Source organism: Numenius arquata, chromosome 10, assembly GCF_964106895.1.
Source record: "Numenius arquata chromosome 10, bNumArq3.hap1.1, whole genome shotgun sequence".
Classification (NCBI taxonomy): Eukaryota; Metazoa; Chordata; class Aves; order Charadriiformes; family Scolopacidae; genus Numenius; species Numenius arquata.
Window position 1 is genome coordinate 19,027,479 of NC_133585.1, and position 25,746 is coordinate 19,053,224.

A 25,746-nucleotide genomic window follows, 5' to 3' on the forward strand; every position below is an offset into this window, starting at 1 on the left:
CGCTGACTAAGCAGTTGTTCCCCCTTGCCCACAACACATGAGTTTCAGTCTCGTCACAGAAGCATAAATAAAAAGCCATAAATACATAGACAATTCATTACCCACCAGGCAAAAATCTGTTCCCCCATCTCGTGGCTTGCTAACAGTCCTCCTGCCCTGGGTCTCCCCATTTAGGGAAAAGAGGTGAAGCATAGCACATCCTTCTCCCTCCCAACCAATGGGAAGAAGGATCAGCAGATGGTGCCGGACCTGAAGAAGAGCCAAGCGCATCGGTTAAAGGTGAAGCAAACTAAGAGCACACCTAGAATTTTCTAAAGGCCTTCTCTAAGGAGCAGGGACTTCCTGACACAGGATCTAGTTCCCACCCTGTCTCCAGCTGCAGCCAGAAGTGGACCTGGGAAACGCAAGAACAGAGCAAGCACAAACGAAGCTTCTCCCTGTTTCTGCCTTCACCTACTTTCAGCCCCTCCTCGCTCGATGTGTGATTTCTGTTCAGTGCAAGACCCTCACTGGGTCCTTCCTGGCCGTGATAGATAAACCTCTCCCATCCAGCGCTGGAGAACACCCACTCTTCTTCCAGAATACAATATAAAACCAACAGCCAGCCCTGTAAGACTCCTTCTGCCAGCGTCCCCAGCAAACACCCCAACCGCTGAGTCAGGAGTTCTGCTAACAGCCCCTCCAATGCAAACTTGGGTTGCAGCAAACAAGGTGGTAAAAGCCACCACTTGCTTTGCTGGTTAATCCCGTCTGCCTCATGAGAGGGCCCAAGATGCAAAGGCAGAGTGAATTTACCGTGATTTGAGCCAGGCTAATGCTAACCCCGTGGGTCAGAGGTTCCCCAGGGAGGCCTGGAAAAGCACACCTGCAGGGAGATGACCCTGAGCACATTTTTAATACTGTGAAATGAGGTGCCAGCACGGACTACGGGGAAGGAAAAAAAAAAAAGGGGGAAAGGAAGAACAAGAGGGAAAGAAAAAAAAAAAAAATCAAACCGCATGAAGAGAAAAAACCCAGCAAAACAAACAAGCCAAAAAAACAACCCAAATAACACTTGTTGCTGTGTTGGAGAGTCCTGTGCTCCTGCAGAGAGCCTCCCTCCCCTGCAAGCAGCAAGGATCATGCCCTCCACATCTCTTATGTGACTGCAAGCACTCTCAGAGAAGGAAGCCAGGATCCCTTTTCCCTCAAAGGGACCGTGAAAATATTTCAGGGAAGGGGAAATGGGAAAGGGTGGGAATTCAAAAAGGCAAATCTTGAGACAGGAGACAGCACGGGGCTCTCAACCAAAGCAGCTTTCAGGGTCTGATTTTGTTAAAGAGGTATTGACAAAATACAAGTAATAGTTGGTGAGTGATACGAGAGCTCCCTCCAGGTACGCAGAAGCCCCTGTGTGTATGTCACAGCAATATAGGCAGGTGGGTTTAGCTGCCATCGACCTAGCCAAAAGAAGCACAGCTCTAAACCAGACAAAAAAGGCAGAAAAAAAAGAGCAAAAATCTGTTCCCAGTAAACAGGCACACCCCTCGCACGGGGCTGCAAACTGCTCTGAGCAAACACCTTGCCCAACATCACTCAATTAATCATTAAACGCAAATCTAAAGGGTCACAGCTCAAAAAGATGTACTGAAGTCGTGCAGAGGGGCAGTTTTATGCACCTAGGGGTTCGGGAGTTGGGAGTCAGCCAAAGGTCCCCCCTGGCCACAATTTCACACCGTAGACCGAGGAAAATCACAACTACCCCGTTGTCACTTTTCAGCAAAAGCACATCCCTCTGCAAGAGATCTCTCACACGTAAGGCTGGCACTTATGGCTTGATTTATAACCTAGGAGAGAAAATGCCATTACAAAGGAGCTGGCTAATCAGTAGACACGGTATAATTAATCGGTTTTCTCTTGGCGTTCTCCAGCCACAGAAATTCTCACCTCTAATGAGCTGAGGTGTTTGTCAGTTGCCCTGTACTGGCAGCATGCATATTGGCAAGGTAAATCGGATCAGCTCCCAGCTGCGCTGGAACAAAATCCAACAGAGGGAAAGCGGGGTATCATGAGAGATGGGGTATTTGTGGGTATCGTGAGAGATGGAGTATTTGCTTCCTCCCCCATCTCCAAATCAATAGGGAGGCCCAGAGAGGCACTGTCACCTAGCCAAGGTACATTCAGGTCACCATCATCAGAACAGCCACTGCATTTTCATGAGAAAACTGCAGCTGAGACCACCTGAACATAGTTGTTATCATCTGCAGCACCGGTATCTCCACCTGCAACTTCATGACAATGTTATTGCTTCTTTTACCTCCTGCCTGTGCCACCGTTTACGGAGACGCCTCTGCTGGGCTGTGCTGATGAAAACTGCCAAGTCCTGCAATTCAGGCTTATGCCAAGAAAATGTTCTGCTGGCCTTTCCCAACCTTACAAACAGTCCCACCTCCTGATTTCATTGCTGAAAACCGTACAGCACCCCTCCTCTTCTCATCCGTATCAAAGCTTCCAGCTTCGTACCTGCACACAATTATTTTCTTCTTAGGCGCCGTGTTGCTCCCCAAGTATTTTCTCCCTGGAAAAAACACTCAGGGTCTCCCAGGACACAAAAGATGTTCGGTTTGCCTTTTCATTAACCTGGCAAGCAAATCTATAGAGGGGAAAAACAAAAAAAAAAAGCAAGGAAGAATTTGCTTCCCTCTAACTTGGCTGCTGGAGAAACAAATCATCTCTGTGGCACCCACAAACCCAAACAGTAGAAAACAAAATGTGCACAAGAGTATGTACAAGGGATGGATGTCACACTATATTAAAAAAAAATCCAGGATCTGTTGCTTCAAGGGTAAAGAAAGCCACAAGGGTATAGCGGGGTGCTGAATTTCTGTCTACCACGTACATCAGCATGGTACAAAATCGTTGTCGGCGCTGGAAAATTGCCTATCACGTGAGGGGGGGCTTAACAGACAAGGAGCTGCAGGACATGGGCACAAATACGGCAGAGCCTGGAGAGTGATAACATGCTGGGGAGCAGCACGCGGCACCAGTGCAGACACGGTTCCCTCGGCAACGGGAGAAAACACCTCAAAAAACGCTCAGAAGTGGTGTGATGCACACACTCCCCCCACTACCCCGGCTCTGGGTCCACGTGCTGTGATATAATCCGGGCCGTTCCCAAGACAATGTAGCCCGCGGCTCCTGATGATCACTGCAGAGAGCACAGGGGGCTGGGGAGGCGCACATATGCTCAGGCCAGAAGGACTGTCACATTCATCACACGTGTTGCCAGCGTGTGATGCCAAGCCGGTGATGAGTCTAGAGAACAAGTCATACGAGGAGAGGCTGAGGGAACTGGGCATGTTTAAGTTGGAGAAGAGGAGGCTGAAGTGGGACCTCGTTGCCCTCTACAACTCCCTGAAAGGAGGGTGTAGAGAGGTGGGTGTTGGTCTCTTCTCCCAAGGGAATAATGACAGGAGCAGATGAAATGGTCTGAAGTTGGGGCAGGGGAGGTTTAGATTAGATATTGGGAAGAATGACTTTCCTGAGAGAGTGGTCAGGCACTGGAACAGCCTGCCCAGGGAGGTGGTGGAGTCACCGTCCCTGGAGGTATTTAAGAAACGCGTAGACACGGCACTTCAGGGCATGCTCTAGTGCCCGGGATTGTTGGGTTGTGTCTGTTTGTGGGTGGGGTGGGGTGTGGTTGTGGGTGTTTGTTTTGGGGGTTTTGTTTTGTTTAGTTTTTGTTGTGGTTGGACTGGATGATCTCAAAGGTCCCTTCCAACCATGAAGATTCTGTGATTCTTCCATCCCAGTTTTTGGCCTTTTCCTTGTGCAACAGGTTAAAAAGAAGCGACCCTACGAGAGAGGGGCGGGTGGTTCAGGGGTGGACACATCACCCAGGGGTTCAAAGAGACCCCGTTTCAGCAAACCCCGTGGATGAAGGGGGGGGGGGGGGGGCGAGACCGCTGCCGGGCAGCAGCTCCCCGTGGGTGGACCCGGCCCCCTCGCCACGCCTCCCCCCGCCCCGGACGAGCCACGGCTCCACCGGGCTACGGTACGGTACGGTACGGCGAGCAGCAGCGGGGAGGGAGGCCAGGGAGACCCGGCGGCCATGGTAAGTCGCTGCCGGGGAGATCCGGCCGTCGCTTGCTTGCAGGTTGAGGGTAAAGGACGGGACGGGGACAGGAAGGTTCCGGCGGCAGGTCCGCTCTCCGAGATGAAGCGGGAGGCTAAGGGAGAAAGGAGCAGAGCTCTCTGCTGTGGTTAATAAGTAACCGGCTGCCTTAGCAAAGCCAGGGCTCTCCCAGCTCGGTTCCTCTGGCAGGGGGGAGGGAAAGGGTCCATCAAGCAAGGCTGCGCTGCAAGTGTGATACCCCCCCCCCCCCCCCCGCTCAAATTCGGCACCCCCCCACCCCAACCCGTACTCCCACCTGCAACCCACCCTGGCCAGCTGGAAATCAGCCTTTTCATGGCAGCAAAATCAACCTTTTCACGGCACACCTCGCTCCAGCCCTGCCTGCAGGTCCTGCTCATGCCAGGGCTGGTCCCTTTTACCTTCTTCCCAGGTGATAAGTCACCCCGAAAAAGGGAAGATGTTAGTTTGAGCAGAGAGGGTTGGATTCATCTCCAGAAAGCCCAAAGCTCTCCCAATTTCCCATGCTGGTTTGTTGGTTTTTTTTTTTTCCCCCCACTCGGTTGCACAATGCATATATTTGGGTTCCTGCTGGCAAAACAAAATAAAAAATAAAAATCCCACTGCCTTGGCAGTTGAGAGCCAGCAAAAGAAAACAAAATAATTAAATTTCCCTAATGAGAAGAGTGTGTTTTAAAGGAGTAAGTAGACATGAAAGCATTAACATGCCACACTGACAAAAACAGCAAGCTGGGGTGGAGGAGGAGGGAAGGGGAAGGGAGCGGGGTGGAGGGCACGGAGGGTCCTCTGGACAGGGGGTTTTGCCACCACAAGACACAGCCAGAAGAGCTGGCTTTTGTGTGGTCCCTTGGCCAAACCTCAGTCTGGCCATGCCCCCCCCAGCACAGGGCTCTTGGAGAGGAGCTGGGCCTGGAAAAAGCCCTCAGGGCCTATCTTCCCTGTGTAGTTGTGATGAAGAAAAGGGTTCAGAGAACAATTAAGCCACGTCCCTCCTCTTGCAGCCTGTTTCTTGCTCTGCCTGGGGCAGGCTGGCTCAGCATCCAGCCCCCTGTGTCCATACCCTTCTGCTCCAGCCAAGCAGCAGCTCCGGCTTTCCGCAGCCTTTCCACTCTTTAGCGCAAGCAGGAGCTCTCAGGCCTTGGTCCCAAAACCTGGTGCAGCCCCTAGCCCATCCCTATCAGAGTCCCCCATGGCAGACCCCTCCCCGGGTGCCCCCCTGCCAGCGGCCCCGTGCAGTGCAGAGCCAGCCTCCGTCCCCACGTTATCCAGTTGCTAAGCTACCCACACCCGGCTTATCACGCCATCAGCGTGGAAGGGCAACGGCTGAGGGTTTATTGCGCTGAGCCGTGTTTACTCACTACCTTCCCTCCAAACCCAGCGCTCGGGAAGGAACAGGGGTTGACATCAGCAGGGTGGTGGAGCTGGGGCCATCCAAACTGAAGGGTGGCAGGGGTGGTTTGCACGCTAGCAGCAAGGCCGGAGCATGCACAGGTGAGGAAGGCTTTCCCCAAATATCCTGCAAGAGGGAGAGCATGCTGCTGCGATGGCAGGGGGACAGGAGCCATCCCACACCAGCAAGCCACCCCTGAGCTATGGGGTTCAGCACACACCTTGGCACTCTCCATTTCATGAAGCGGTCTGCAGCTGACAGCCTTCTCTAGGGTCACGGCTACGCAGACGGGCAGGCACCCACACAGCCTGATGGCTTAGCAGGTACTTATTCCCACTAATCTTTGCAATCTTCCTCAAAACATGCAAAACCAAAGAAGAACCCACAAAAACATCAGCTCCATGGCTGGAGTTGATGGTGTTGTACAGCCTGTGACTAGGTAAAGTATAGGAAAGGATGATTTGCCTTAGTTGCTTAGCTGTTTTAAGGTGCTACTTCTGAGCATTGATGGCCAAACAAAGTGTCTCAAGGGGCTGCTGACCAAACACCCACAAGAAACATTGGGCAGTAGTTGTTGGGACTCTCACGTAACTCGCCACACTGCTCTACAGCATGTAAAGGAAACCAAATGGCAAAGAGATGTTGGTCTTTGTCACTGAGAAACAACCAATCCTCACCAACTCGAAAGATCAGATCACCTACTAGGAAGGAATTTTAATTGCCAGGACATAATTTTCAGACAGAGCAATACCCCTCCACACTCACTCCTGCCTTCCCCACTGAGCCAGAAGATACGCTGGCTTGGGTAGCCCCCATCCCCAAGAACTCCATTTTAGTTTCATCTTGGCCCATATTCACTCCCCAAAGCCAAGACAAACTGCTGCTTTCCCCACCCACCCTTGAAAAAACAAACAGCAGCTCTGCCCAAGAGGAGAAGGCAATGCTAAATCACAATCCCTCCCTCTGCCCTTTGTTACTCAGACAAAACCAGCCTCTTTAACTCCATCCTAACATAAGGGAGACTGAAAAGGAAAAGGAGCTGAACTCCGGTTTAGCGTGACTCATCTCTGATTCACACCACTTCTTTCTCCTCTAAAGCAGGCTGCCAGTGCAGATGACCTGCAAATAAAGCCCTCCCGCTTCAGGAAGGTACTTTGCAAACCTCAAAAGCAAGCAATTCTCAGTTCTAGAGAGAGCCATCACAGAGTTTCAGAGGTTTGCTTTTTTTTCCAGAAAATTATACATAATGCATTTGGGAGGTTAACCTCACACAGCCATCGTTTCTTATTACCTCGGGTTATAATGAATACACCATTCAAAGTAGTAAGCATCGCAGGTCAGAGGACAAAAGTGACAAGCTGGACTTCACTTGACCTAGGTACATGCAGGATGTACCCCTGACAGGGAGCAGAGGACAGCATCGGTATGCCTTATCATCAGCAACCCCAATTCAGGTCTGCACATACCCCCTAAGCCTCCCACCCAGTGTAAAGCTGCCTCCATGAACCCGTAACTCCACGACTCATGGCACGGCTTGACTGCTTTGAACACCTACTTCATCCTACCTCTGCCACACTGATCTCCTCTTCCCTTTCCTTTCTGCGGTGCCAGGCAGGAAAAGCCCACAGGCTGAGTGCGGAGGAGAGAGAGCAGCTGCTGCCAAACCTGAGAGCCGTGGGGTGGAACGAGGTGGAAGGCAGAGACGCCATCTTCAAAGAGTTCCACTTCAAGGACTTCAACCGGGTACGAGCATCCGCAGTACAGTTTTACAACCCAGGAGACCTGGTTTGCAAAGCAGGGGGTCCCATCTGAAAGGCTCAGCCAAAGAAACCCCTCCATCTTTCTCCTGAAATGTAATGGCTGAGCAAGATAATCTGCCCAAGACACCAAAGTGCTCAATTCAGCACATGGTTTGTTTGGGAAAAGAGGAAAACCCATGGAAAACCCTAGCAAAGATACAAAACATCCTAGGCCTTACATGTGCTTGGGTTAGAAACACATGGTGTAAAATTAATAGCGATGGAGTGAAAAACAATATATTGCAGGGTTCAGAGCTAACTTTTCTTCTTACTCCACTGGGCAGGCCTTTGGCTTCATGACCAGAGTGGCTTTACAGGCAGAAAAACTGGATCACCACCCTGAATGGTTTAATGTGTACAATAAGGTAAGAAAGAGGGATGGGGGGGGGGCAAGCGGAGCTCCTCAGAGAACACATCCCTTCCATGAGGTATAAAACAGCAGCAGCAAGCGCTGTTCAGATCAGTGGGGCCTCTTTCCTCAGATGGTATTCCCTTGGAATAGCACAGACAGCCTTTTTTTTTTCACCTGTCCAGCTGAGCAGTAGCTGCCTGTAGGCTGGCACCAGGGTTGCTTTTTAAAAATCAGTATCAGAAGTAGCAGCAAGGGTAAAAGCATCAGGAGGAAGAGTTGAAAAGCGGGGACAGCCAGCTGCTGTGACCAAGGCAGGGGTGGCAGCGACAGCTTGTGGCCAGGACAAGCTGTAGGAAGGATTATGCTTAGAAGTATCTAAAGGGTGGGTCAAAGGAGGATGGAGCCAGACTCTTCTCAGTGGTTCCCAGTGACAGGATGAGGGGCAACGGGCACAAGCTGGAACATGGGAAGTTCCATTCAAATATGAGGAGAAACTTCTTTCCGGTGAGGGTGCCAGAGCCCTGGAACAGGCTGCCCAGGGAGGTCGTGGAGTCCCCTTCTCTGGAGATTTTCAAGACCCACCTGGATGCAGTCCTGAGTGATGTGCTCTGGGCAACCCTGCTTTAGCAGGGGAGTTGGACTAGATGATCTCTAGAGGTCCCTTCCAACTCTGACAATTCCATGATTCCATGAAGGAGAAAACCAGGCAAAAACGCCAGACCACCTCCCCCACCTTGGGTAATTTTGCTAACAAGTCTAGGGAAAATAACGGTGCTACCTGCCTCATCAGATGCAAACTGTCTGCAGCGCTGGGGGAAAACCGGTCCTGCTCTTTCTGCCAGCAACACTTGGTTGGTCTGTCTGTCTGGTTTAGGTTCACATCACCTTGAGCACCCATGAGTGTGGAGGCTTATCAGAGCGAGACATCAACTTGGCCAGCTTCATCGAGCAGGTTGCAGCTTCTCTCTCCTGACTAGAGAGACACACATGAAGCCAAAAATCAACTCTGCTGCTGCCACAACCCGTATCTCACCTAGACGGCTGCACCTTTGAGCCTCTTCCCACTTCCAAGCTAGTTCCTGAATCCAGACTGCCTAAACGCCATGCCAAACCCCACCGCCGCAGCCCAGAGATGCATGGAGGCGCTTCTTGGGCACCGTGCATATATCCTGCTCTGATCTTGCTGCTTCCATTCTTAAACCCTTTTGTTAGCTGTGTGTTACCAGCCCGCAAACTGCTGAGCCTCTGGGGCTTTCAGCAGAGATGCCCTTTTACCAGGAGTCATGTTACACAATTGTACCAGTAAATCTTTCCAGAGCCTGACCCCATCCAGGCACTGCGTTACTGCTTCTTACCTACTGGAACGTGTTTTCTACCCAAAACATGGCACGTGAACCCTTTGGTTTCTCTATACCATACCAGCAAACTGTGATGTGCAATTTGGTTATGACTGTAACCTCTTCCTAGCAGTATTATAAGCAGACATGTGATCTCACCCCTATCGTAACTGGCCTTTAGTAGGATACCAACTGAAAATGTTTACAATAAAGATCTTGGTTAACCTGATGTCAGTTTGGAAGGAAGCCTCACTGTCAAAATTACGCCGGCAGGTTTTCCCAACACGGCTACCGGCCTGACTGCTCTCAAGAAGGTGCTTCTGCCATGGAAAAAGCTTCTTGACGAAGCATCGCCGAGAAATGGCACGTGCTTTCGTAGGCCTGCACCTCAAATCGAACGGGGTCTGAAAGAGAATGAGATTATCAGAAAAAAAAAAGCCTGCTTGTGCTAAAATCAGAAGCGTACCATAACCAAGGCACAACCACAGGGGAGGCACAACCGAAAGGCACAAAAGCAGCAATGGGCCAGGGACTGCTTAGGGTGGAATATCTCCCAAAAGAGGTTGTAAGTGGATCTGGTGGGGTAAGATCTTCATTCCCGTAACACAAAGAGCTCTGCATTCAGTGAGTCTGCAGCCAAATTGTTGTGTTTTCAATACAACTGGAGCAATTTGCTGTGAAACCAACAATAGCTGCTTTCAGAAAAACAGTCTGGGATAAACACTACTACAAACACCCAATTCATGTCCCTTTTTTTGTTGTTGTTGTTTTGGTTTTTTTAACCCTTTAAAGTTATAGAAAGTATTAAGAAGAAATCCATAGCTCTTCAATGACTATTTTCAGCATCCTTGAACATCGCACACAAGACACAGGAAACCACCTTTATCTTGACAGGACAAAACAGCAGTCCTCGGGCAGAGTCAGTTAGATTCATACTCCATTCTCCCTGCCACATACTAGGCTGTGCACGAGTAAAGACCAGAAGCAATAGGTCCCCATTCCTTCAAATAAGTATTGAAATAGAAAAAATAAAGAGTTCAATGAGCCTAGATAGCTAAATGCACCATTTTAATACAAACTAGGCCCATTTTCACCATCTCTTCAGCTATTTCAGCCTACAGTTTTGCAGCGTCAAATTACAGCAATACAGAATACTGCCATCGGATGAACTTGTCCAACTTCTTCATTAAAAAGTCAAAAGTGTGTATTTATTGGGCAAGATATTATTGTATTGTACGCAACCCTTTCGCTCCCCCCTCCCCCAAGTCATCAGAAAAGTGCAGGTGAAATCCATGGCATGAAGACACGCATCTCTTCTTGGTCCATCCCATTGGATATTCTTCAGTCTAGTACCTAAGAGCAGGCAAATCCCTTGGGAGTGCTTTGTACAAGCAACAGCTGTAGTGTCTCACTTGGAAAACCTGACAGTCAGAAATCTCACAGGAATTAATAGTCGCGAAGCTCCATCCAGGTCTAAAGTACCATCCAGTTTCAGATCATAATCCAGTCCATAAAATTCTTCTTTTTTTTTTTTTTTGTCTTTTAAAAAATTATACAGCCTGTTAATTGCACTGTTTTCCTAAGACCATTTGGCATGATAAAGGAGATGCAGATTACATGTTAGATAACAAGGATGAATAAAGACTACACACTGGTAAATTACAGTGGCCTATTCCTGACCAGAAGGTTACATTTACAGTATAGAACAAATACACATAAAATAATTAAACCCACAAATATTACTAGTAAGTAAAGCCCAGAATGGAATACATTGACTCACAAATAACATCTTCAAATACATCCAAAAATGTGAAATGGAGCACTGATCCGTTAAGATCCATCTAACTTCCTCGGAGGAGAATGGAACCAGGGAGGAGGAGGGAGTTTTTCTCTCCTTAACCCCAATCCATCCTCTCTTCCTTTTAAAGCAGAAACAAAAAGAATATCTCCCTTTTTTGTTTTTGTTTTTTTTTTAAATCTTGGTTCAAAAGAGAACCGTCACAGTAGCCAGACACTTAAGACTGTCTCCAAAGTACAGCAAAGTCAGAGATGCAGTAATGGTCACATTGGCAAGACGTTAACAGAATAAATAGGTCCAACATAAATGCTGACTGCCAGAGCTGGTAACACCATCAAGAGACTATCGGGCAATATGTTTTCAAAAGGGCTCAGAGACATGCATGAAGTTATCGATTTAAGGGCAGATCGCCAAAATACTTTTGTCTCCTCGCACTGAGAATAAACCTGCTAAAAAGCAAGCATTCTTCCCGCAATCACTGGGCCCGAGGCTGCTGCACTGGTTTGTGCAGTGGCTGGTAATTTCATTGGGTGTAATTATTGTGCAAGTGTGTGCTTCAGCTGTTGTTAAGCCAGTGAGGGTCAGCTTCGGGCTAGCAAGCCCACTACAGCAGAGAGACATGATGCCTTCAGATGCCCTGCACAATACTCTGCAGATGTGGCACAAAGTCTTCACGCAAGTGTTGAACGTGCCCAGGAAAACTCTCGGTAGCATGCAAAAAGCTGAGAGGAAACACGCAGGAAAACCCTGCAGGAGTGACTCCACCACTGCTTAATAACTCAAGAGGTTCTAGCTTGTCCTTAAGGCCACAAGCTGCACTAGGAAAACTCTCTCACCGTAAAAACAGCAGAGAAAAATAGGAAGGGTGAGCCATATGCCTAAGGCTTGAATACTTCCAACTTGCTGCAGCCTATCATCTACCTCTCAGAGATACACCAGCATCTTTGTAATACTGTGAAGGGACTTGGCTCAATACAATTCTATTCTACCTTACAGGCAAGTGTACTTTCTCTGAGGCCAGTCTGCCTTTGAGGTTTTGGGTTTTTTTCAGTATAGTACCGTAAGGAAACGACCGTAGCAAACGCTGCAGTCAACAGCTGAACCCTCAAACCCTCCCTGGCATCCCACAAAAAAAAAAAAAAGCCAGAGAAGCATCAAGGCACAATGGTGAATGCCCTTTCGAGAATGTGCCTTAAAAAGAATCAGTGCAAAGAGCAGAGATTACAACTATTACAAAAGTCACCTTTTTATACTAAAAGATCATGGTAAAAAAAGGTCAGCTTTGGCGCCATCCATTTGCACGTGAAGTCCCTAGCCATGGCACGTGCCAGGGCCTGACTGACTCTACTACAGCATTGTGAGATAGTGCAAAACCTTCAAGTCATGAACAGTGAAATCACTTGTTTTGCACATCCCTCCAGAATTGTGCAAGCTACAATAAGCACTCTAGGTGGTAAATGCACATCTTCTAGAAGAGGCAGGGAAGTAAAACAGTTACTAAGTACCTAAGGTTTTCAGTACCATCCAGTTCCTCTCCTTACACCACCTGCTTGGGTTCTATTTCTGCTGTTATTCAAACAAAGAGATTCCGGAAACAGATTTTGTGTTGGGTTTTCTTCCCCTCAGCAGATACCGACTGCGGTCTCGCTGAGATCTCCAGAGGGGATTTCAAAAAGGAGTACACGACCATCTTTCCTTTGCCAATTTATCAGCTCTGCATTACATAGATACAAGGCTCCCAGCACAGTCTGTTAAATGCAGTAGCTCAGAGGAATACTCAAAAGAAAACAAAATATTCCATTTATTTTCTGCCTTCAACTTCTGGGAAGATTGAAGCTTTGGAACACGAAAATTCAAATCTAACACTTGGCTGGACACCAGCTCAATACCAGGTGTGAGGAGAAGAAACAGCAAGGAATGAAGTGACACACAGAATACCTGAGGAATTTGGAGTTGTGGAATGGACATTCAATTCACCATCAATAGTCATGATGAAAACAGGCAGGGGAAAGGGAAGAAAAGCCCTAAAACTAAAGTTGGGCATGAAAATAATGCAGATTTCAGAACAGACTAAGACGGGGAAGGAAGTTTTCAAGACCAAGCCGCCATCAGACCTGCAATTGTAGGAACAAAGGCTTATTGCAATCTCTTCCCCTAGGAAACCTTCAGAACCACCCCAGTGCTAGTTGGCAAGGCACCGATTGTTGCACTACAGTCAGTGGTGGCCGGGAGAGCCGTTCATGTGCTTTTCACTACAAGGAACATCCGTGCTGTAGAGGCCGTCCAAGTATGCCTGAGAAATCTCTGCTACCAAGCTCCTGTCTGGGACGGACTGGGCCATTCCATAGATGGCTCCCTAAGCAGAGAAGAGGAGGTCGTTACATAGGATCATTAATACCATCAGAGAAACACACTCACCCCAAACACACCCTCACCATAATGCTGGCTTCCTTACCATGCCTGTGGTCTTGGCATTGAGGTCCTTCATGATATCCTCAATGCTGTCTTTGACATCTTTCAGGAACTGTTCAGCAACACCAGGCTTCGTGTGCAACTGCGTAATGCAGAGATGGATGCTGGGCAGGCAGGGGAGAGGGGAGAGATTAATCATCTCAGGTAGGTACAGCTCCACGTTTTCTGAGCAAATCGACAGCAATTTAGTCCTTCCCTAGCCGGTGACAACCATATATCTCCTTAAAATAGCATTTCAGCAGCATAATGGGAGAAGATGATCCACTCCCAATTAAAGTAATCCCTGCAAAATATTGGCTGTATTTTGAGTAGAGAGTACAGCTCTACTTTTGCAAGACGGCAACTCCTCCTTCCTTCCCGACTTCACCACACATGCTTAAAGGCCTGTAATTATCATTTCCTCACCTCATTCCAGGTACCTCTGGTGAGAAGAACGCAGCTACCTGCAAGCACAGTGATCCTTGCCATCATTTTCCTCCCTTTCCTTCTCCAGCTTAGGTAAGCCATCAGCCACCCACAGCACGGAAGTTCGCATCCACCAGAAGGAACAGGGCTACTCGCACCTCTGAGCTATCACTTCAGGCTCACTAGACTTTGCTTCGCAGTAACTGCAAGTCAGTATTTTTTTTTCAGTGCAGCTACATCTGAGAGCATTTGCCCCTTTTACACACAGGAAAACAACAGCTACCCGCTCAAGGAAACTCTCTGACAAAGATTAATTTTCCACCAGGCTGGAAAGTTCACTGAAAACGATCAGCCCCTCACTGCTCTTTCAATTACCTTCATCTTGGGCAGCAAGAAGACACTCTAAATAAATAAATAAATCCACAAACACTTAGTTAACTAACGTGAGATAAAGCCCTGGCTATTTATATTATTCTGCTTGTATTAGGCAGAGGTAAACAGAAAGGGAGTCTCAGATATATCCTCTGCAAGGCTCATTAAAATTACTATTGCCTTATCCTCACTGCGGTAAATGCTATGTATCAGCAATTACAAAAGTAATTCCTTCTCTGCAGAAGAAAAGTCTAAACACAATTTATCAATTTGTGCAGGGTCCTGCACCTGGGTTGGGGCAACCCCCAGTATCAATACAGGCTGGGGGATGCAGGGATTGAAAGCAGCCCTGCCAAGATGGACCTGGGGGTACTGATGGATGAAAAGCTGGACATGAGCTGACAACACGCACTGGCAGCCCAGAAAGCCAACCACATCCTGGGCTGCATCGCCAGCAGCGTGGCCAGCAGGGCAAGGTGGGGGATTCTGCCCCACTACTGCACTCTGGTGAGACCCCAACAAGGAATACTGTGTCCAGCTCTGGAGCCCCCAACATAAGAAGGACGTGGACCTGTTGGAGCGAGTCCAGAGGAGGCCACAAAGATGATCAGAGGGATGGAGCACCTCTGCTGTGAGGACAGGCTGAGAGAGTTGGGATTGTTCAGCCTGGAGAAGAGAAGGCTCTGGGAAGACCTTACTGTAGTCTTTCAATACTTAGAGGGGGCTTATAGGATAGATGGGGACAAACTTTTTAGCAGGGTCTGTTGCGACAGGACAAGGGGTAATGGTTTTAAACTAAAAGGGGGTAGATTTACACTAGATATAGAGAAGAAATTTTTTACCATGAGGATAGTTAAACACTGGCACAGGTTGCCTGGAAAGGTGGTAGATGCCCCACCACTGGAAACATTCAAGGTCAGGTTGGATGGGGATCTGAGCGACCTGATCTAGTTGAAGATGTCCCTGCTCATTGCAGGAGGGTTCAACTAGATGACCTTTAAAGGTCCCTTCCAATCCAAACTATTCAATGATTCTATGATCAGATATGGACAACACCACTCAGCAAACCGAGAGAGCTACGTGTGGCCTGAAGATGATCATCTCACATACCCTGGCTACATACATCAGTCCACCAGTCTCCACAAACTTACCTTGATGGGAACTGTAGGACATTTAAGTTCCATCCTTTTGCAGCTAAGAAATTAGATAATCGGTATATGTCGAAAGTGTCCGAACCAATGGAGAGGACAGACACCTCAGGTTTCCCAAAAATGAAGATGCTGTCAATTTTTCTCAACCTTAAAAAAAAAAAAAAAAAAAGGAGAAAAGAAGTGACTGCTAGGATTACAGGGGCCAGACATTCTGTCCATCTATCTGGAGCCTTAAAGGAAAAGCTACAGAAGGGAACAAACGAGAGCACATCCCTACCACAAATATCATGCAACCAGTCCAGGCTGTTGGGACACCCAAGAGGACTCAGGTCATTATTGGTCCTGAAGTCAAATACACTCGCACAGAAACGGAAGAGAGGGAGGACAGAGAGGCAAGGAAAGACAGAGTAGCAGAGATCACCTTATCAGCTCACACAGCACCACAAGCACCCCAACAAGAGCAAGTATGACCCTTCTTTCATCATCTTCAGTAAGTCCTTCCAGATTCTCCCTCAGCCATGACTGAGGCAGAAAAAACTCTCAAAATAAAGTCAGCTAAACAAAGATGCCTGCACCCCTCCTCTCTCTGCCTCTCATTTATGTAGCACAGGGCAGCAACCTGTGCATAAACAAAGCATTTCCCCCATAACTGCCCAGTGGGTCCCCACCCAGCAGGCAACACACTATAGCTTTCTCCAGTGAGAAAAAAAACAAAGTAGAGAAACAAAAGCGGTTTGGGAGAAGGGAGTCCAGAACAGGGTTAAAAAGCGTAACCAAAACGCTGAGGCACGCACGTACTCTGATTCAAGGAAACGAGCCGTTTTAATGATCCTCTTCGTAGCTTCAACATAGCCCGATTCCCCTATGTGCATCAGAGTTGCCCAGCACGCAGCTATGATTCCACCAGGCCTGGAGCCTGCCACAGAGGGGGAGGCGTATATACCCCCTTGCCAGTCAGGTGCTATAAAGAACTGGTAGCTCCTGTACTTCTTGTCGCTGTACAGCACCACTGAGGAGCCCTTGGGAGCGTAGCCATACTGCAAGGGGACACAGAAAGCATTAAAAAGCAGCAGAAGGGTGCAGGAACACATTCAAGCACTCAGTGCACACAGTCACCAAGATCCCACTTGCCTGTACTTTGGTGCACTGCACAAAGCATCTGAATAGGGCAGCCCTTACCCCGGCACTGTAGCACCACTCTGCATAGCAGAGCAGAAACGTCTGAAGACACGGATGGCATTCGGAATTGCTCCCCAGGAAGGAAAGCACTGAAAGACCTTTCTTCCCTCCTTCTCACCTTGTGGGTATCAGCAGAAATGCTGGTCACACCTTTTACGCGGAAGTCAAATGGACGCTTTAGAGGGAACCCTGCCTTGTCCATGAAAGCAATGAGAAAACCACCCAGGCAGGCGTCAACGTGGAAGGGGATTTTGAACTTCACTGCAAGCTGTGTGTGAACAAGAGATGCTGGTGAGTAACAGACAATCAGGCAAGAAAACGATGTTGTCAGGGCACCCAAACTCCAGTCACCAAACGGTACTCTGCATTTCACAATTCAGTGTTTCCTGAAGCCTTTCAGAGCATCATGCCACTCTCAAGCCGCTGAGGACAGGAGATCCGGAAAGGCTGGCTGCTTGTGGGATGCCTTCTCCTGTCTTCCACATATATGAAGATTGCCAGCAGGAGGAAAAACAACATCGCATTTTGACTGTTTGCTGTATTTGCCAGAGAGATGTGACAACTTGGTCTGAAAGGTGCATCCGCAATAAAGTGTACAGGCGTGACCCAAATGAAAAGAATGTCAGAGGCCCTGGCTGGTTACATACAAAATAAATAACTGGAGCACTAAGATGAAAATCAAGAGGCATGTTTGAAAAATAAGACCCCAGCCCTTTGACTCCTCCCTCCAGGCAGTCCTCTGAGTTCTGCGCCAAGTTTGCTACAATCAGTAGGCCCTAAATTAAAGCCTTTGTACAAGGTGGGCTATTTTGCTGTTATTTCCTCTCGGGTATCAAAGAATGAGCCCGTCTGGTTGGTCTCGCAGTGGCTACAGCCAAGCTCTAAGGCATGTAGACAATACGTATCTTCAGCTACAGCAGAATTTTATGCCGCAGACTTGAGACTTCAGAGACAAAGCATGAGGAAAAGGCTGGCTGCTTTGCCTTGCTACAAGAGCCCGCGTGCACCAGCTCAAGTCTGAAATCCAGCTCCATGACAATGCCCAGAGGTAACCTGTGGCATTTACAGCCCACCTTAAAGCAGCTACAGAGTGCGAAAAACCAGTCCCATATTCCTCCTCACTTCCAAATTGCATCCCACATACCTCGCTATTGGTGAACACCTGCTTCGAGGACAGCAATACCCTCCCACCAGATTCCCTGGTTGGCATCCTGGAACCCCTCTGCTCTTCTTGTACAGGACATGCTGGTTTGATTACTACAGCACCCAGGAGTCCCAGGGGCACCCTACCTCTGCCACCTCTTCAATTGGGTCCATAATGCCATGCGGGAACTGGGGAGCGGAACAGACCAGCATGGCTGTGTTCTTCGAGATAGCTCTCCTCATTGCCTGAAGATTTAAAGAGAGAAGAAGCTCACATTCCATTTATCAAGTGCCACCCTGCCAAAAAAGATAAAAAGTGAAAACATGCAGTGTCTGGTCTTCAAAACCAACACATAGAAGCCTATAGAAAAGCAAAGCAATGAGCTACAAGCACCAGTAGACATGAACTGAGTCATTTAACTCATCCACTTGGAAGTACAAGAACACTTTTGTTGGCCCTCATCTGAAATCTGGGGCTATTTCTGAAATTCATAAATTACTTGATTCTAAATGGAGAACAAGTTGATTCTGAATGGAGAATAAGTCCAGATAATAAGTCTTATGAGGACTGAGGGTGTTCAGCCTGGAGAAAAGGAGGCTGAGGGGAGACCTTCTCGCTCTCTACAACTCCCTGAAAGGAGGGTGTAGCCAGGGGGGTCGGTCTCTTCTCCCAAGTCACAGGCGATGGGACAAGAGGAAATGGCCTCAAGTTGCGCCAGGGGAGGTTCAGATTGGACAGCAGGAAAAAATGTTGACACGGAAAGGGTTCTTAAGCCTTGGAATGGGCTGCCCAGGGAAGGGGTTGAGGCACCATCCCTGGAGGTATTCAAAAGCCGGGTTGACATAGTGCTTAGAGACAAGGTTTAGTGATGGTTTTTTATCAGAGTTAGGTTGACGGTTCGACTAGATGATTTTAAAGGTCCCTCCCAACCTAGACAATTCTAAATGAATCACACAGAGGGATGCTTTACATCCAATTATTTCAAACAAAACCTTATCTGCAATGACTTACTCCTGCCGTTTTGCCTTATTTCCAGGAAGCCTTCATCCCTCCCTATACGTAGATTTCTTGCTCTTTGCTGTACAATGCCAATTTCCCCACAGAAAGAGTGCGGTGCTAAAAGTGATACCTGAACATCCACTTCCATAGCCTTGGTCAGCGGTATGTGAATCAACTTCAGGCCAAAGTAGTGTGCTGCCTTATCAAACGCTGCATGAGCACTCACTGGGACCAGCCTAGAAAAGTAACAGATTCCATACGTCAACCCAGGCAGCACATACGCCTTATCGCAAACAGGAGGGGAAAGAGCAAAAGAAATTCAACTTGTAGGTATTTCCGTGTGACAGACAGGTCACAAACAGGCCTGTTGCCATGTTTCAACTTCCCAAAAATCAAACAGACCGAAAAAATATAAAATTTGAGGAAAATGCTGTTCTGACCTGAAATGATGGACACCTGATCTTGAACAACCTAATAAAGTAACTCTATTCCACTGCATGGTCTTCTGTGAACCACAAAAGTTAATTTCTTGTCATATCAGGAAATATAGTATCATCCATGGCACGGTTAGGGCCACAAAAATGATCAGAGGGCTGGAGCACCTCTCCTATGAAGACAGGCTGAGAGAGCTGGGGTTGTTCAGCCTGGAGAAGAAAAGGCTCCAGGGAAACCTCATTACAGCCCTTCCAGTACCTAAAGGGGCTACAGGAGAGATGGGGAGGGACTCTTCATCAGGGAGCGTAGCGATAGGACATGGGGTAATGGTTTTAAATTGAAAGAGGGGAGATTTAGATTAGATACTAGAAAGAAATTCTTTACTGTGAGGGTGGTGAGACACTGGAACAGGTTGCCCAGAGAAGCTGTGGATGGCCCATCCCTGGAAGTGTCCAAGGCCAAGCTGGATGGGGCTTTGAGCAACCCCTGGTCTAGTGGAGGTGTCCCTGCCCATGGCAGGGGGGTTGGAACTGGATGATCTTTAAGGTCCCTTCCAACTCTAACCGTTCTATGATTCTATGATCTCCAACCAGCAACTCCTCCCTGAGAGGGGCATATGACAATATTAAATGGAAGGAGCAGCATAAATATGCGAAATGAAACTTAATATTTGCTGTCACCCATCTCGAACAGCAGTGGCTGAACAGCCTTAATTAATCTTTTTTTCTGAGGCATTATACCTTTATCAGGGCCTTTAATAGCACGCAAAAAAGTTAAAAAGGAAAGAGAAGAACGGCGGGAATTCAGCAGAAGATGAACACCACAGTGTTTCATCTCTCTTTATGTTTTCCCCCTGTAAGCAGTAACCCAGAGAAACATTTTTGATGCACTGTCTAGAAAAAAAAACGAGCACATTAGAGAGAGCAAATCCTCTATTAGCAGTGCAATGATTAGCACAATTCCTCATTTCAGCTCCAACCAGCCCTGACTTCAGTCCCAGAGTTTTCAGGCTAAACCCTCTTTGATCTGAATAAATCAAACCCCTTAAACACTTCAAAGGGCCTGACAATCTCTGCTCAAGAGAGGCCTAAAGCAGAAATGAGCAGACTCTGCCTAGAGCAGCACGCAGGTATTGCCAAAATACATCTGCACGGCGTAGCTACCACAGCCCCCCAGCAACATTCACGCCTCCCAGGCAGCTTAAAAGCTCCTGTGCTTTTGCACCTCTCCTTTTGACCCAGGTTTCTCCCCTCCAGACACAGACGGACAAGGAGGAGGTAGCAAAGAGCTATGAAATGAAGGAATATTGGGGTCTAGCAGCCACCTCCGCTCAGAGAAACAGAAAGTCCCACAAGCTCCCAAAGCGAAAAACCAAGGAGCAGAGGTATTGCTCACATTTCTGGCTGTTTGATGCCTCTCTCGTAAGCCAGGTCCCGGTACGCCTTGCAGGCCATCAGAATGCTCTCAGTGCCCCCAGATGTCATCTGTTGTGAAAAGAAGCAAAGAAGAAAAACAACTGCTTAGACGGATGTTGCAGGAGACAGAAGCAAAAAAAAAAGGGATGCTGCCACAGCATCTCTGCCCAGAGATGTTTCAGAGGCAAGAGATGCACAGGACCAGCTCAGGTCTTCAAGGGGCAGCAGAAGCCACTGAACAGCTCAAGGTAGCTTTCTGACATTTAGCTTGAAGTACATTTATTTAAATGTTGACTCCTCTATTTAAAGGAGGAGGAGGGAAAGGGAAAACACAAAAAAATAACACAACTCAAAAGCCTGACAAGAGGGGACCATATTGCACTGTCACTAGCTGGCAAACATGACTGCACCTCATGAAACTACTAGTACATACTTAGGTCTTGATTACCCAGGGATTGTTTGTCTGGTTTACAGATTAATTATGCCACGTATACGGAAACAAAGCTGATTCTGTATTAAGTTAACTGAAGTCCAGCAGGATTTACTATGTCTGGAGCAGTGCCACACTGAGGCACAGAGCCAGCTCAGGGTTGGCACTGCTCCTGAACTACAAAACCTTCCCAGAACCTGCAGCACTGCAAAGCACAGAACCCTCTCCAACCTTCTCTTTGCAGAGACCAGCCCAGGTCTGGTCAACAGCAGGCCAGAGCTTGTAAGTCCTCAAAGACCCAAGAAAGGTACGCACACAAGGTGTTCAGTCAAGCTCACTACGGCATACTAGAACTCAAGAGCTGTTGCAAGTAAATAAATGAAACTCTTTACAAGATGAAATTCCTCAAGTGGGAGGACTGTCTCTTGTCTGCCAGCCTTTATGAGTTCTGACACGCAGAGGACACAAAAGCGTGTGGGCACAAACCTTTCAAAGTAAAATTTCAACCTAGTCACATGTGAGGTTACTTTTTTTTTTTCTTTTTTTTTTTAATCACCTGATAAAATATCAGAACTGACTTACTGCTGTGCTGGGTGAGTCGTAACTGGAGGATGGCTGGTACCTGGGATGGGTATACAGAAGTGCAGGTGAAAGAGAGGAATCAAAAGCTACCTAAAGTGCTTATGGAGGGCTGATTTTGAACCCCAGATTTGCTGAACCAACTGTAACTTCCCCTTTTAACCTCTTCCCCCCCCAAAAAAAACCAACATAAAAAGGATGCAATCACATTTGCATGCCTTATGACATCTGCTAGTCTGGGTTTTCCTTTGTTTTTTTCCCAGCTGACATAGCTGCAAAGTCCCAAAACGCAAAGAAGAAGTGTGACTGCGTGACAATGACTAAACATTAAGTACAGAGATAAGGAACAAAGTTCACAGGCACATAAAACAGCCTGTCACATTTGTTCCTAACATGATCCAAGCTAGCAGCAGCTGCCACCACAGGCGGCATGGAAGTGACTGTCACACCACAGACAATTTCTGCTTTTTGGTAGTTTAAAAGCAACAGCTGCTGCAGATAAACTCTAACAGAGCCTCACACTGGATAAAGAAATCATTGCATTTATTGTGAAGCAAATAGACGACAGCAAGAACACCATGTCCTAAGCATTTTATGGGCTGTGTCATTCACTTCTCAACTCTTCTTATGCAAAGATCTGTGAAGTTGTCAGCTATTACCTTTGGGAAAAAAAAAAAAACAACCAGCTGGTATAACAGGGATTGCCTTCCTAGGGCCGGGTGGGAGAAGAGGAATGGGATTATTGCATATTTGTAACACTGCTTGCAACATTGCTTACAATATTGCAACGATTGTGAAAACTTTGCTAGGCATGATTTGGGGATCTTGGGATTCACGTTACTGAACGCCAGACACTTTGTGCCACCGGACCTCCTCCTTGTTGGGCAAGCAGTCCCTACCTCTACTCTCATCTAGATAATCTGCTCTTCAAAGAGATGCCTCTGTACAGTCTTCTTCCCCTTTCAATCTGTCCACCAAAGCACCAGCATCTCGCCCTTAAATATGACAAACTTTTCTTCAAAGTCTGGCTTATGACCTGCCTGGAAATGCTGAGCCACACACAGTTTTTGGGAGGTCAGAGTCAACACTTTTCAGCAGGTGGTCAGATGCAGGTTAAGGAACAGCATCCAGGATGGATCCTCCTCCCAGGCACCAACACTGGCATGCAGATAACCATATAGAAAGCTTGTTCAGGCAGCTGAAATTCCACCCAAAAAGCTGAATTTCAGCCAGATCAGCTTCCTAAGTTGTCCCACAGCCCCACAGAACAGTACCAACATGAGTGCACGCCACAGAGATGCGCCAGACCAGCTTGATCTACAGCAGCACCTTCAGCGTGGCACAGCTACAACGGCAAAAAACCCTTTTTGGTCCACGCCGTTTATACCTGCAGAGGGAGTCTGCTGCTTTACAGGAGAGGCTTTGTCAGCTTAGCTACCAACAGCAAACTCATTCTGCTGTAGCCACGGCTTGAATCACTGTCACAGGATACAACTTCCCCACTGCCCGCGGCAGGCCGGCAGCTGGCCAACATGTAGTGATTCAGCACCCGCCAACGGCTTACACAAATTTATTTTTTTTTTATCCCTAAATGAAAAGTCCACAGGTTCAAGCAATGCCACGGGGGAAAGGGGCTGGAAACAGGCATTGTTTTAAGCAGCTTTCCAACCTTGCGCTATCTTCAAAAAGCCAGGCAAAGCATGTGGGGAAAAGGCAAGCAAACAAGACTTTTTTGTTCTTGATTTATTTATTGTTTTCCAAAAGGGAGGGGAGAGAAGAAAGCACAGCGAAAAAATACCCCTCCTGCTTTCTAAACTCAGTATATCCCTTCTGGTGCTGCCTCCCTCCAAATCCCAGGGGCTCTGAAACCTCAAAATTAAAATCAGCAATAAGAGGTACGGTCCCTATTCTAGGATTTCATTGGCCATGCCACCATCAAACAGAAAAGAACCACTTCGGTTCATGATCTCTAAAGTTTTGCTTGCATTTTCACCTCCGTTCAGACCCAGGAGACAAAGCTGACCAGACATTTCACTGAGCTGAACTGCCCCATGAATAAGAAAGCAAACTACAATTTATTTCTGAGTAAAAATACACCACAATCCACTGCATGGTCGTAACGTAGTGGCAGGCTCACATAAAACCCCTGTAAACCTGCAGGTTGTAAATTCCACTAGTTGTCTCTCTCAAGGTGACCTGCTCATCGCTACAGATAAAACCTGAAAGATCTGTAGAGTTTAAGCCCCACCAAGACACATCACTCACATTTCACTGTTCAAGTCCTACTTCAAACGTGAGGCTAGCTCTACAAGAAAGTTTGGAAGCCCCAGAATATGGAAGGAAGAGACAAGCCAGCTTCTACAGGAGGCTTAGTTTTGCATCTGCTGATTTTGCTTCTCTCTCCTGTCCTCAGATGCAATGTAAGTGCAAAGAAAAATTCATAAAGAGATTGACATCAAATACACATGTGCAACCCCCCTCCATGCAATTTTCCCCTGCACTTCAAAGCTGCCCTTTCTGTTTAAAGTTCAAAAAACTACTAGAAAAAAAAATAATCATTGAAGCTTGCATGAAAGTGGTGATTTCTCCCCAAATCAGAAGGGAAATACATAGTGCCAGCACTGCAAAACAAAGCACCTTGTGAACAGGAGCATACGCACACATCAGACAAGAACAAACTCCCCCCATTCCTCCTCTCTGTGCTGAGCTTAATTAGTCCTTCCAAGTCATTGCAAGAATGAGATTAGAATCTCCCGGGAGCCAAAAATCACCAATTCCTGTCTCTCTGCTCTTGCACAACATGATTAAAAGTAAGAACAAAAGTAGTAATTAGTGAGAAATAGGAAGCATCCATCCGCTGCTGAAAATGATTACTTTTAAAAACTGCTTAAAAACCTGGAACATCTCTTGGAGCAATTTAAGGCAAAAGGCACACCCCCCAGCACAAGGGCATTGGTGGTGGTTTTATGCCCGTGTTTAAACTAAGCAGAATTACAGCCCCCACGTCTCAGATAAAGGCAACTCCTGTAAATAATGCAAGCTGCTCATCTGATTTAAAATTCAGAAATCTGAAAAGACATGTTTCATTTTAGTATTTATTAAACACATTGAAAGCCTTCAAAGAGGAAGCGGGGAGCTGCTCTCCAGATATCCCTTTTAGGAAGATGTCCACATGTAAAAATTCAGTGAAATGGCACAAGGCAGGACTGCACGGGGATCCCCAAGATGCTGAAAGCCCCGGGAACAGCAGAAATGTGTCGCTGCGCTGCTTCCCCCAGACCGAGCAGCAGAGGGTCTGCCCCATAAAGCACTGTTCCACACCATGTCACGGAAATCAGAGCACAAAGGAAATTAAATTGCCTCGCTGAGAAGCACAGACAGAAACTTCTGGGTTTTTTTTTTTTTCCCCACGTAACTTAGCCACAGATACACTCTTCAGAAACACCAACAAGCTGCTTCTGCCTTCAGGGACCATTCACCAAGCACCAACAAAAATTAAGCAGCCCCAGCTGCTTAAATCAGGTTAATAAATCCAGTGGACAGAGAGCTGGCACTAAGACACACTACTCAGAAAGGGCAGGGATAAAATTCAGGAAAAAAAAGCATTTGTTTTTTAGTTTTCAACACCGCAAAAGTTGAGTCGAGTAAATCAGTAGCCTTCTCGGTAGAAAAAGCCAGCAGCACCTTCTGAACAGATCAATTTAAAGATAAAGATAACTCAGGGCATCGCACCCTCCCTAACTGCAGCAGCCTGAGCAACCAGCTACAGCAGGGCCTTCCAGAGACAAAAAAGCACAGCATCAGTTTGAAAAAACGCTCTTTTTACATGGCTTTGTGACTGTCCAAGCCTCCAGAAATAATTCTGAAATGTTAATTCTGTTCTGAGGAGAAGAAAACAAGAGAAGTCTTTGAGCCCGACTACTTAAAGAGCATGTGTTCTCCATATATCCACCCACATCACTCCATCAATGATTAGCAACTCTGGACATTCTTCACAGTCAGGGAGGACAACGTGGGAGGGAAGACAAAAAGTCCACTCAAGAGACTCGTTTGGACAAGATAATTACAGGGATGCAATTAATCTTCTGTTTCCGGCCAATCAACTTGTCAACCCTCCCTCTCATCCTGCAAATTTGACTGTTCAACCAGCTAGAAAGTAACTCCTCGGCAGGTTGTGCGCTTCCCCATTTGCTTTGCTTCTGCTTGAATCCCAGAGGCAGCTTTGCAGCACAATCCTTGGAAGGGAGGGGAAGAACGGAGCAGAGGGAAAAGTAGGATTCCCCAGAGAGCATATGTGGAAGTCTCGCGTTGGCCGTGATTACTGTCTGATTGTTTTGGAGCAGTTTTTTCACCTGTT

At 47.4% G+C, this 25,746-nt stretch overlaps 2 protein-coding genes across 2 annotated transcripts in view; one reads left to right on the forward strand and one right to left on the reverse strand.

The window, feature by feature from the left end:
- The first annotated feature begins 4,041 nt into the window (after nt 1-4,041).
- PCBD1 (pterin-4 alpha-carbinolamine dehydratase 1) lies at nt 4,042-9,435 on the forward strand. Its single transcript, XM_074154848.1, has 4 exons — nt 4,042-4,093; nt 7,134-7,265; nt 7,606-7,686; nt 8,548-9,435. Exons 1-4 carry the CDS (start codon nt 4,091-4,093, stop codon nt 8,644-8,646), a joined length of 315 nt encoding a protein of 104 aa, XP_074010949.1. The 5' UTR covers nt 4,042-4,090; the 3' UTR covers nt 8,647-9,435.
- A 1,119-nt stretch (nt 9,436-10,554) lies between these two features.
- The window catches only part of SGPL1 (sphingosine-1-phosphate lyase 1), a 33,839-nt gene continuing 18,647 nt past the window's right edge, over nt 10,555-25,746 (reverse strand). The window contains exons 7-14 of the mRNA XM_074154924.1: nt 20,361-20,449; nt 18,661-18,766; nt 17,678-17,776; nt 16,506-16,655; nt 16,007-16,245; nt 15,209-15,355; nt 13,264-13,384; nt 10,555-13,164 (exon numbers count right to left, since the gene is read on the reverse strand). Coding sequence (XP_074011025.1) covers nt 13,024-13,164; nt 13,264-13,384; nt 15,209-15,355; nt 16,007-16,245; nt 16,506-16,655; nt 17,678-17,776; nt 18,661-18,766; nt 20,361-20,449 — 1,092 coding nt within the window. The 3' untranslated portion in view covers nt 10,555-13,023. The remainder of the gene's footprint in view (nt 13,165-13,263; nt 13,385-15,208; nt 15,356-16,006; nt 16,246-16,505; nt 16,656-17,677; nt 17,777-18,660; nt 18,767-20,360; nt 20,450-25,746) is intronic.